Here is a 13,129-nt window from a genome sequence, read left to right as displayed (position 1 = left end):
TAATGGGGATATACATTAATGTCTCTTGTACTCATATCAGTGAGAGCTAGCCGGTCCGTAAGTTCATGAAATTGTGGCTATCAATCATGGTTTTTCAACTATTTTAATTGAAAATGCTAATACCAACCATGGGGAGTTTTACCGCGGTTTATCATTAACACTGTTTATCATTAAATCCTGAGTGTGTACTCTCGTTGTATTTTGCAGGTGTGATAGTGGGTGTGGATGAGAGCGCGGCCTATTCCTGGCTCACATGCAGCTGTTGTGGAAGCAACCAATTAGAGATGATACCTCCAAGAGGGTACAGTTTACAAGATTTACAATAATACTCATCATGTCTGTTTATTTCGCTAATTATTTGGTCCCATTGTCACAGTCAAAGATTCCGCTGTCTCTCGTGCAAGTCACAGGTGGACATGCCTGAAACAAAAATTCAAATGGAAGTCTTCCTCAGCTCTGCTTCTTTGCAAAATTGCACTATAAAGGTTAAGGTAAGTGTTTACCGTATTTCCTCATACAGTGGCCTCAAAGCTTTTAAGGTAGTACACTGTGACTGAGCATATCTCCCCTTGAATAATCGCCTCACCTCAAATAAATGTGACTGTTAGATATCTTTCCTATGACATTTGATGTCACGGTGCGTCACGGGAGACGTTAATACAAAGTTAACACACTTTGGCGTTTTCATCTTTATTAATTAAATTATTTATTGGTTGATATTAGATGTTGGTGCATTGATAAACAGATGTGGCTCAATAAATGAGATGACGTTATTTGTTATAAGAAGTTCAATTTAGAGTTGAAAGCCAATTAGAGGCTCAGGACACTTTTGCAAAATCCAAACGTTTGTTTATAATATTAAACTTTCTGACATTTTTTGTATTTTATGTGTTACTGAATTCATGGGTATTATTCACTGTGGGGTAATCACAATTCTTACGAAATACATTCTGGAAATATTTCACTCTCTGTGCTGTGAATGTATAGAGTTTCTCTTTTTGTGTGTGGGTGCATGCATATATACATATATATATACAGTCAAGAAAATAAGTATTTGAACACCCTGTTATTTTGCAAGTTCTCCCACTTAGAAATCATGGAAGGGTCTGAAATTTTCACCGTAGGTGCATGTCCACTGTGTGAGAGATAACCTAAAAAGAAAAATCCAGAAATCACAATCTATAATTTTTTAACATTTTATTCGTGTGATACAACTGAAAATAAATATTTGAACCCCTGTCTATCAGATAGAATTTTGACCCTCAAAGACCTGTTAGTTTGCCTTTAAAAGTCCTCCTCCACTCCACTGTATGAGTTATGTTAGCTGCATAAAGACACCTGGCCACCCCATACAATCTGTAAGACCCAAACATTCAACATGGCTAAGAGCAAAGAGCTGTCCAAAGACACCAGAAACAAAATAGTACAACTCCACAAGGATGGAAAGGGTTCTGGAGAAATTGCCAAGCAGCTTGGTGGAAAAAGGTCCACTGTTGGAGCAATCATTGGAAAATGGAAGAAGCTAAACATGACGGTCAATCTCAATCGGAGTGGAGCCCCATGCAAGATATCACCTCGTGGGGTCTCAATGATCCTAAGAAAGGTGAGAATCAGCCCAGGACTACACGGCAGGACTTGGTCAATGACCTGAAAAGAGGTGGGATCACTGTTTCCATGGTCACTGTTTGTAATACACTAAGACGTCATGGTTTGAAATCATGCATGGCACGGAAGGTTCCCCTGCTTAAACCAGCACATGTTAAGGCCCGTCTTAAGTTTGCCAATGACCATTTGGATGATCCAGAGGAGTCATGGGAGAAAGTTTTGTGGACAGATGAGACCAAAATTTACCTTTTTGGTCATAATTCCACTATGCGTGTTTGGAGGAAGAAGAATGATGCATACCATTCCAAAGACACCATCCCTACTGTGAAGCATGGGGGTGGCAGCATCATGCTTTAGGGGTGTTTTTTTGTTCATGGGACAGGACGACTGTACTGTATTAAGGAGAGGATGACTGCAGACATGTATTGTGAGATTTTGGCCAAAAACCTCCTTCCCTCAGTCAGATCATTGAAGATGAGTCGTGGCTGGATCTTCCAACATGACAATGACCCAAAAAGCCAGAAAAAACAAGAAGTGGCTTCGTAAGAACCATATCAAGGTTCCGGAGTGGCCTAGCCAGTCTGCAGACCTAAATCCAATTGAAAATCTTTGGAAGGAACTGAATGTCTGTGTTACTCAGCGACAGCCCAGAAACCTAACTGATCTAGAGAAGATCTGTGTGGAGGAGTGGGCCAAAATCCCTCCTGCAGTCTGTGCAAACCTGCTGAAGAACTATAGGAAATGTTTGACCTCTGTAATTGCAAACAAAGGCTACTCTACCAAATATTAATGTTGGTGTTCAAATACTAATTTTCAGCTTTATCACACAAATAAATTGTTAAAAAATCATAGATTGGGATTTCAGGATTTTTATTTCTTTTAGGTTATCTCTCACACAGTGGACATGCACCTACCGTGAAAATTTCAGACCCTTCCATGATTTCTAAGTGGGAGAACTTGCAAAATAGCAGGGTGTTCAAATACTTATATTCTTCACTGTGTGTGTGTGTATTTATATATATATATATATATATATATATATATATATATATATATATATATATATATATATATATATATATATATACACTTATATATATACACTGTGTAATATACACACACACACAATATATATAGTGGAACCTCCAAGTTCTGTTTGAGTTGGTGTTCAACCAAAATTGTTCTCTTAAGTCAAACAAACCATCAACGTGCAAGGTGTCAGCCAAAATGCGTTCCTGTTCCCTCTTCATTTTACCTGTCTTTAAGGAGTGAGTAGTTTTATATTAGTTTCATTAAATTGTATTTTACTGTGGTAAAGGTTACACTGTATGACCGTTAAGAATGCTAGCATGTTGCTGAGAAACCTGTCTAATAAAGCTTTTATGATAGTGACAGTTTAACCCTGGAATTGATGAATGGACTTTACTTGATCTTTTATGGGATAAATTGTTTGCGAAGGAACAACATGAACGTCAACGTCACAGAATAGGATTTTCTTAGTCTTTTTGAAGTTCCACTGTATTCGGGGCCGTAGAAGACGAGACATTGTTTAAGGTCTTAGAACAGTGACATTTTAAGATAGATTAGTTCAAAGGTCATATGTGTAGATACTTGTCAATCCTCTGCCTGGTGCAATGTTCAACTTGTCACATTCACTTTGCTCTTTGGCAGCAAAAATGGTGTAGCCTAAAACATTTTGCTGATTAAAGTAAATTGACCTTACTTTGTGTTTGTCGCCTAAAAACAAACTCTAGATAGATAGATAGATAGATAGATAGATATAAAGTCAACTGTTAATTATGATGGCAGAATGTGTCATCTGTAGAATAAGTCAGACCGAGTGATAAAGCCATCAGCGCTCTCATCTGTGATGTATATGTTATTTGTTTTAACCTTGGATCAACCTGACTCTCAGCATCTGGCAAAGATTATTTGTCCAATCATTAGTTAGAATTTACAGCCTTAAGTGGATCATTAAAAACAATATTCGTGTCAGCACACCTATTCTATTCTGTCTTTCTACCACACAGCTGCAGCAAAAGACGATCATGTCCCTTCTTGACACGGCCGCGCTGGATCGTACAGCGGTAGGTTTTTTCTACACACTGTTACATAACACCGGGCTGTGGCTGGTGCTCTGATTGTGCCGCGCTCCTCTTTCATTTTTTGTCAAAGTGCCCATAAGTCAAATCTGTGCTTGGTAAAACTGAATTGTTCTTGTCAATTAGTTTTACTTTCAAGTTTACTCTATACTTTGAGTTACCTACAGCTTCATAGACATGTAGAAAGACAGATGGATAGAAGCCTATTTTTACCCAACATTTTTACATGAACTAATGTTAAGATTTTCCTTTTTCACTGCTGGCCTTCGTTTTTTTTGTCCACCAGATGGTGCCATGTTTACCTATTCAAAGCATGCGGCAACATTGTTTATGGTATAAGTTTATTTCGGTGTAGGAAGAAGTAGAGATTATTCAATGCCTCACTTTTTTCTTTTTTAATGAAAAAAGCAGAGTTAGATAAACATAATGGCCATAAAAGGCTTAAATGGCATGTTGGCAATCTCTACACGGATGTCTAGAGGGCGTTAACTTTCCAATTGTCAAGCCTTTTTCCTGCTTTTATGCAGTGTTCTATTTACCTCAGAAATTGGAAGGTGGAGCTTGGAATGACGTCACAGCCAAGTTGTGAGCGTTCCAGTTACAAAATCGGAAATCAAGATGGCCACATCCACGAAAGCTATTTTTGCGCTTGCCTTGTCTGAATATAAACAACTTATGACAAAATATGCAGTCTTTCTGCAACTTTCAGGCACATGAAACAAACGTATTTTACACTACTACAGTAACGTTATTATATAAAAATCTCCAACAATGCATTGTATATTTCTGATTTACTGCGACAAAAACGAATCAGAATTGCTAATAACGGATACAGTGGAATTGGACATAATTGTTTATATACACAGCAGCCATCTTTGAAACGAACTGGCGGTTGGTAACAATGCTTTGACTTTCCAAGTCGAAAATCCAACCTCGATGGGTCATCCAGTTGAAATTCAAACTCGGAACTCAGAAATTCCAACTTCCCAGTACAAATTGAATGCAACATTAGCACAAATAAAAAACTATGCCTGTATGTAACACACATGCACGTGCATTAGCTTTGTGTGTTTGTCCGCTAATGATAGCATGTTGGCAAAGTTTAAGTGCTGATGTTAGTTATCATTGAATGTTTTATTTTATCGTAACAACGACTTGACTGCAAAGTGTTAGTTGCTTCTCCGGGACTGCTTTGCTGTATGTGCCTGCAGTATGTGACAATGAGATAACAGTGTGTGACAAGCCTGAATGCGGCAAATTCCTCAAGTTGACAAGTACTTTTTCTTCAATATAATCGGTAATTGTGAAACTGTAGGCACGTGTTGCAGCCATGAAATTCTAAGTTAATTATTATTCACAAAAAAAATAAAGTTTATGAGTTTGAACATCAAATAACTTGTCTTTGTAGTGCATTCAATTGAATATGGGTTGAAAAGGATTTGCAAATCATTGTATTCCGTTTATTTTTACATCTAACACAATTTCCCAACTCATATGGAAACGGGGTTTGTACTTTAGAAGTGTTATAATGAAGACAACACATAATGTAAGTGTCTTTATTAGCCTTCTATCAAAATGACTATGTGCCGCAGGCCTACGCAAACCTTCGTTGTCCGAAATGTCGAAATGTAACATATATTCTACACATTCTTACAACATTGGAAATCATTAGTAAAACTGAGGCTTCTGAGAAGGTGAGATAACTCCTGGAAATTACTAGCTTAGAATGGCCAAAGGTATAGATGTGTGTGTCCAAGTTAAAGGAAACGACAGGTTGTCTTCTTGTAGTCACTAGAATCTAGTGATTTTATTACAATATTTGCGAGCTGGGTAACATTTACGGTGGTCAATACCAGCAAACAAACAATTATCAGAAATGTAGCCATCATTACATACAGATAATACAGAGCCCCTAAAGGGACATGGGGGAATTTAATTTTTTTTTTTTTAGATATGTACTCTATCTCGTGCTCACGCCAAAGATTCTACTGCGCTCTATATCTAAAAAAATATTTTCCCCATGTCCCTATATGTTTCTTGTGCTCACGGGAAAACATATTGTGCACACGAGAAACTATCTTGTGTGCACGAGAAACTTTTGCGTGAGCACGAGATACATATCTAAAAAAAAAATTACCCCATGTTCCTTTAGGGGCTCCGTATTATCTGTATGTAATATTGGCTACATTTCTGATAATTATTTGTGTGCCGGTAAGATAATGTGTCATTAGACATGCAAATATAAATTAAATACACAGAAGATATAAGTAAAGGAAATGAAATGAGCTCAAATATACCTACAAACGATGCTACGTGCATACAGCTAGCCTAAATAGCATGTTAGCATGGAATATTTTGCAGTCATGCACTGACCAAATATGACTGATTAGCACTCCAACAACTCAATAACATCAGCAAAGCTCACACTTTGTGCATCACCACAAAAAGTTTGGTGGACAGAATGAGAGAAAGAAGTAGTGGCATAAAACACATCTTTCTGTGGCAGCGTCGGAGAAAGTTGTACATGTAAACAAACTATGGTAAGTTCAAGGACCGCCAAAATTAGTAGGACAAAACCGCACTCGCCCATTACTCTCATTAGTGAAGCATGTTTAATACAAACAGTGGAATTTCTAACAATTAGGAAGGTGTGTGTCATGTTTGTCCTCCTATAGAAACCATTTTAAAACAAAAAATATAAACATATTTTTACATTTTCTTACATGTTTAAAAAAGCTCCAGGGAGCCACTAGGGTTGTGATTAAGAGTCACGTGCGGCTCTAGAGCCACAGGTAGGTGACTCCCGGGTTATGCTGTAAGCATGAAGCTGTGTCACTATTCTAGGAAGTTAGTGCCTCTGTGTTAGCGCTTACAAAAACAAAGTTGTAGCTTGGTTAACATGCAAATCACCAGATGTAAATTGAGTGTTGTTAGCAGTATTTGGAAGTATTTTTGAGGGTTTTATAGGTGAAATAGTTTAAAGCCAAATATCTACATTGTTGGTTGCCTCTTGCTAGCACAGAACAGAGAAAGTTGTGTGTTTTTATCTTATATAGGGATTGTGGATGATCAAGAAAATTCCAAAAAAGTGCAGTTTTCCCTTAAAAGTTTGTTTTTGTTTAATATTGACACTCTTCAATGCATGAAAATCAATATTGCAACAAGGACCAATTGTAATATAACTGGAGTTATTACATGGAGTTTATGTGAGTCTTGCAAAACGCATCAAACCCCTTGTTGGAACTCATATTGGAAGGATTGGATGTGTTATTATAACAATGGAATACCCAATGTTCTTGAAAATATGGATTTGTGCCGAATGTCCAAAACTTTGGACAGGGGCGTACTAAGTTTTTTCAGCGAGGACTGCAAACAAAAAAGTTCAACTGCCCGTGGGGTACATTTTGTATACTAAAGACACTCAGGGCATTGAATCGATTGTTCAGGTTGTCTGTGAAGACGTTTCACCTCTGATCTGAGCAGGCTTATAAATGGTAAATGGCTTGTACTTGTATAGCGCTTTTCTACCTTCAAGGTACTCAAATTGCTTTGACACTACTTCCACATTTACCCATTCACACACACATTCACACACTGATGGAGGGAGCTGCCATGCAAGGCGCAACCCAGCACCCATCAGGAGCAAGGGTTAAAGGCCTACTGAAATGATATTTTCTTATTTAAACTGGGATAGCAGGTCCATTTTATGTGTCATACTTGATCATTCCGCGATATTGCCATATTTTTGCTAAAAGGATTTAGTAGAGAACATCTACGATAAAGTTTGCAACTTTAGGTGCTAAGAGAAATGCCCTGCCTCTACCGGAAGTCGCAGACGATGACGTCACCCGTTGAGGGCTCCTCACATCTTCACATTGTTTTTAATGGGAGCCTCCAACAAAAAGTGTTATTCGGACCGAGAAAACAACAATTTCCCCATTAATTTGAGCGAGGATGAAAGATTTGTGTTTCAGGATATTGATAGCGACGGACTAGAAAAAAAACCGCGATTGGGACGGATTCCCATGTTTTTAGACAAATTTAATAGGATAATCCTGGGAAATCCCTTATCTTTCTATTGTGTTGCTAGTGTTTTAGTGAATTAAATAGTACCTGATAGTCGGAAGGGTGTCTCCACGGGTGTGTTGACGCGGGGAGTCGACGGCAGCTTTATGGACGGCCCAAGCTCAGCTTTTCTCCGGTAAGAAGCGACTTTTTAACCACAATTTTCTCACCGAAACCTGCTGGTTGACATTCCGTCTTCATCCATGTTCTCTTGACCACGCTCTGATCCATAGTAATGTTTCACCTCCAGGAATTTTAAACAAAGAATCACCGTGTGTCTGTGTGGCTAAAGGCTAAAGCTTCCCAACGCCATCTTTCTACTGTGACTTCTCCAATATTAATTGAACAAATTACAAAAGATTCAGCAACACAGATCTCCAAAATACTGTATAATTATGCGGTTTAAGCAGACAACATTTAGCTGTGTGTGTGCACGGCACTCATACTTCCTAAAAACCTGTGACGTCTTGCGTACACAGGTCATCATTACACGACGTTTCCCGGGAAATTTAAAATTGTAATTTTGGTAAACTAAAAAGGCCGTATTGGCATGTGTTGCAATGTTAATATTTCATCATTGATATATAAACTATCAGACTGCGTGGTGGGTAGTAGTGGGTTTCAGTAGGCCTTTAAGTGTCTTTCTCTGGACACAACGGACGTGACGAGGTTGGTAGTAGGTGGGGATTGAACCAGGGAACCTTGGGTTGCGCACGGCCATTCTGTCACTGCGCCACGCCGTCTGGTCCTGCTCATGACTAGATAGGGTGAACGCTACAAGGGCTGTCCTATCCAGTCATGACCATGAATAGATGAAGCCTGCTCAGATCAGAGGTGAAACGTCTTCGAAGATTTAAATGCACTGAGATGATTGTGTATTGAAGAGGCCAAAACAAATCCAATTTATGCTACACTAAAATGCATAATCTTAGTGTTGTTATCTAATAATATATCTTATTAACAACTAAGTAATTTTATTTTTTAGGATATCCCGATAGGCAGTAAACTGTGACCCCTGGGTCACACTTTGCATACCATGTGTGATGTTTTTACAGCAGTTAATGGGACATTGGGTTGAAACATGTGAGTGAATTACATGGACCTCTTATGGGTTATGGATAATAAAATATGTTAATGTCATTTAGACCAAGCTGTTTACTAGGTCAAACTGATTGAGGCTGTTTTCATTATTCGCGTGTTGTCAGTTCCCAGCGTATAACGTGGACAGCGTGCTGGGAAAAGAGCTGGGCCCCCTCACGGTTTACGTCCGCGTGGTCACCAGGAGACCTTCTCTGTGGATCCGCCTGGAAGAAATTTGCCTCTGAGTGAAAGAGGAGAAGAGACCCCCTGCTGGAAGGCATCTTCGCCCTACCCCACGTTCCTGCTGCAGGAAGACGAGGTAGTGTTTGTGTCAGTGATGTGGTGGCGCCGCAGCAGTTGACAGGCCACTAGCATGCGTCCTGTCAAAACCGCCCACGTGTTCCATTTAGCCCGCCAATACCTATACCTTGTTGGCGTCAATAAACGCACTGAATTAACTCTGCATTTGTGATTTGTAAAGCTCAACACACCAGTCAGTCGTGCACCTTTGCAGCTGTTTTTTTTTTATTATTACAGGACAAAACACAAACGTTCCATACAAACTATAGAAAAAGATCATGCTCTGGCTCTTATACAAAGTTTGGAATTATAAAACATGTACCATATAACATTGTGTAAATGCAGTGGTAAAATAATTTAATACAAGAGGAAAAATCCCACGAAAAATATGGCAGCAACATCATATATTTTCCAGTGCCATTATGGTAAGCTTAAAATACATCTGGTACAGATGGTAAGAAACAAGTCTCTGAGGTATGTCTTCTAGGAAAAGTTCAGTTTGTTCGAGTTTAGGGCGGTGGGTGTCACCGAGCTTCTATGCTGACGCTGCCCGCGAAGGAGGCGTTGGGCATCTGCTTGAAGAACTCTCGGAGGCCGCTGAGCTCTCTGGTTAGCTGCTCGATGTTTTTGTGGAGCCGGTCGTTCTCGGAGCTCAGTTCGATCAGCTTCTGCTGCATTTCCACGTTGCGCATTTTGGCTTTGTCCCTGCTCTTTCTCACGGCGATGTTATTCCTCTCCCGCCGCTGTCGGTACTCCATGCTGTACCTGTCCACCGCCTTCTTCGCCTTCTCCCGCCCGGACTTCCGCGGGGAGCTCTTGGCCGAGCTGGTGGCGGAGGAGGAGGCGGGCTCCGGCGTGGTCGGCGGGGTGGGCTGCCCCATGGGGAGGCTGACGGAGGTCTGGGCGCAGGTCTTTATCTGGCAGGGTAGCGACGAGGACATGTCGCTGTCACTCCAGTCGGACTCCTGCTTGATGGGAGCCCCGTAGGGTCCCCGGTCCGTCCGCCTCTCGCCCGCGTAGCCCGCCGACAGCTGTTGGGGCAGCATGGAGCCCTGCACGGCGTAAACGTCCGCCTTTTCCTGCTTGACCGTGTTGAAGAGGTCGAGGAAGAGCTCGTCGTTGCACAGCTCCAAGTTGGGCACGGACGTCATGGAGTCGATGTACTGGCTGAAGTCGATGGCGCTCTCGTCGTCGTACATGGCCGGGGCGGTGAGCTCCGCCATGGTGCCCTCCTCGCCGCGGCTGCCCGGCTTGTACGGCCCCGGCTGCGGGCCCCCCAGCTTGGCGCTGTCGTAGAAGTTAGCGGGCTCCATCGCCCAACTCATGTTGCATGGTGGAGACACGCCGTGGGGGTCCAGGCTGTATATGTCACACATGTGGGGTGTTTTGAGAAGAAACTTAGCTAATTAAAAAAAAAAAATCTCCTAAAGTCCAGTTTGCTTTGCTTTGCTTTTTTTTTTTTTTGACAGCTTGTCAGTTTGACGCTTCTGACTCGAAGCAACTTTGGCGGACTGTTTTGTATCGTTCTCCTGTGACGTCACGCACACCTCCCACCGGCTGGCCAGTCATGTCAGGAGCAGGTCACGTGGTGTCCGGTAACTTCCCATTTGAAGAGGGAGGGGGCGTGGTCGCTCGTGCCGCCTCCATCTTTTTTTCTTTTTTTTTTACTACTACATGAATGACCCACGAGTTGTTTACATACTGCTGCAAAGTTGTCTTAATATTTTATCAACATAGACAACCACCTGCTCCTCAAAATGTCCACACTTTGTTTACACTGAAATCCACCTATAGCAGGGGTGTCAAACCAAATACAGAGTGGGCCAAAATTTTAAACTGAACAAAGCCGTGCGCCAAGGTTGAATAAATGAACCTTTTAATAGGGACCCAAACAAATTCTGCATTGAATATTTAACAAGCAAGACTTATATAACTTTATAGTGACATGCAAAATCGAGTTTCAAATAATAATAATAATAATAAAAAAAATTGAATGGCATATCAAATCAAATTTGAATAAAAATGTAATGCCTCTTTTCTATTTGCAGCCTTCTGAGGTAAACATCAAAATGAACTTTTTCCACAAGCTAATAATAAATTTGAAAATATAATAACAATGATAAATTAATCAAACATTCAAGCCTTAAAAGTAGGAAGAGAAAGTGCATGGATAAATAGTAATTATTGCTCAGTTTGCTACACTGATTTGCTTTAATAATGAATATGGAACAAGTAATACTTATATAACTTAATAGTGCAAAATCAACTTTCAAAAAACAAACGAAGGACATCAACGGTATGTTGAATAAAATTTAAATAAAACATTTAATGCCTCTTTTTTATTTGCAGCCTTGGTTGCAGAATGGTTGGAAAATCGGGAGGGTTGGCAAGTATGAGTATTAGCGGTGAATGTGGTGTTACAGCGGCTCCTCATCTGTATAGTACCGGTGGGCCAGCTCTTATGTTAATTGGATATTGCCTCAAGGGCCAAATGAAATTGCACGGCAGGCCAAATTTGGCCCGCGGGCCAGAGTTTGACACCCACGACCTATAGGCAGCACGTACATGCAAAGTGGCTAGTGTAGTAAAAACAACAAAACTGACACTTTATTAGTTACATTAGCTTTAAGGAGGTAATATTGTTCCTTTAGAGCAGTGGTTCTCAAATGGGGGTACGCGTACCCTTGGGGGTACTTGAAGGTATGCCAAGGGGTATGTAAGAATTTGGTTTATATATTTTAAAAATAGACAGATTTCAAAAATCCTTTATAAATATATTTATTAATTTATACTTCAACAAAAAATAAAAATTAAGTTCATAAACTGTGAAAAGAAATGCAACAATGCAATATTCAATGTTGACAGATAGATTTTTTGTGGACATGCTCCATAAATATTGATGTTAAAGTTTCCTTTTTTTGTGAAATTTTTTTTAGAATTAAGTTAATGAATCCAGATGGATCTGTATTACAATCTCCAAAGAGGGCACTTTAAGTTGATGATTACTTCTATGTGTAGACATCTGTATTTATAATTGAATCACCTGTTTATTTTACAAGTTTTTAGTTATTTTTATATCTTTTTTTTCCAAGTAGTTCAAGAAAGACCACTCCAAATGAGCAATATTTTTCACTGTTATACAATTTAATAAATCAGAAACTGATGAGATAGTGCTGTATTTTACTTCTTTATCTCTTTTTTTCAACCAAAAATGCTTTGCTCTGATTAGGGGCCGAGGTACTTGAATAAAAAAAATATTCACAGGGGGTACATCGCTGGAAAAAAGGTTGAGAACCACTGCTTTAGAGTGATAACCTTTATTGTTGAACAGTGAGCAGAAAAGTCCCCCTTACATTTATAAATTAATTTTATTTCCAGTTTTTCCAATGAATGCCAAGTAACACACGGTCAAATAAAATAAAAAATAATGTAAAACGTCAAAATTGGGAACATATAAATATCTAAGATCAGTTATATTATTGTAAAGCAAAATAAAATAAATAAGAAAACGGTTGCAAGTGTGTAATCAACACCAACAGCACAAACTAATGAATTGCTTACACTTGCGTACCTCGTTGTTTGCAATCCATCACTCTTAAAAGAGTTGTCTTAATATTTGCATTTCAGAGTCAGTGTGTTGTAGAAACAGATTAGAGTGTGGTGCACAGTAATTCAAGCCACTCAATTAAAATTGCACTGTACCTTCTTTTATAATTTCTGTTTAATTACAAAATGTGAGTTGCGCCCCTTCGTGGTCAATAGGCGCAAATGCAGGATGACGTTAACTGCTGCGTAGAGGAGGGGGAAACTTTGTGGTCATCTGAATGAAAAATAGCTTCACACGATTATTTAGTCTATTGTTTAAAAAATAAGAAATGGAACTGTTTAATTTGTAAAACAACAACAACATTCAAACAAACAGGAAGGCGACGGCAAATTCAACAGGCTTGGACGAAACCATAAAATATATAGACATG

The 13,129-nt window shown here is 39.5% G+C and overlaps 2 protein-coding genes across 4 annotated transcripts in view; one reads left to right on the top strand and one right to left on the bottom strand.

Annotated features, from left to right (window-relative positions):
• The window catches only part of spidr (scaffold protein involved in DNA repair), a 71,664-nt gene extending 62,353 nt beyond the window's left edge, over positions 1 to 9,311 (top strand). For all 3 annotated transcript variants that reach the window (XM_061920489.1, XM_061920488.1, XM_061920487.1), the window contains 4 exons: positions 208 to 301; positions 377 to 491; positions 3,636 to 3,692; positions 8,978 to 9,311. In XM_061920489.1, coding sequence (XP_061776473.1) covers positions 208 to 301; positions 377 to 491; positions 3,636 to 3,692; positions 8,978 to 9,097 — 386 coding nt within the window. In that variant the 3' untranslated portion in view covers positions 9,098 to 9,311. The remainder of the gene's footprint in view (positions 1 to 207; positions 302 to 376; positions 492 to 3,635; positions 3,693 to 8,977) is intronic.
• Positions 9,312 to 9,355: 44 nt separating this feature from the next.
• Positions 9,356 to 10,651, bottom strand: cebpd (CCAAT enhancer binding protein delta). Its single transcript, XM_061920493.1, has one exon. The coding sequence runs from the start codon at positions 10,526 to 10,528 to the stop codon at positions 9,677 to 9,679; it is 852 nt and encodes a 283-aa protein (XP_061776477.1). The 5' UTR covers positions 10,529 to 10,651; the 3' UTR covers positions 9,356 to 9,676.
• Between the last annotated feature and the right edge of the window lie 2,478 nt (positions 10,652 to 13,129).

The sequence above is a fragment of the Nerophis ophidion genome, linkage group LG14 (assembly GCF_033978795.1).
Source record: "Nerophis ophidion isolate RoL-2023_Sa linkage group LG14, RoL_Noph_v1.0, whole genome shotgun sequence".
Lineage (NCBI taxonomy): Eukaryota > Metazoa > Chordata > Actinopteri > Syngnathiformes > Syngnathidae > Nerophis > Nerophis ophidion.
The sequence above is the reverse complement of the archived record's forward strand: the minus strand, read 5'-3'. Positions and strand labels throughout refer to the sequence as shown.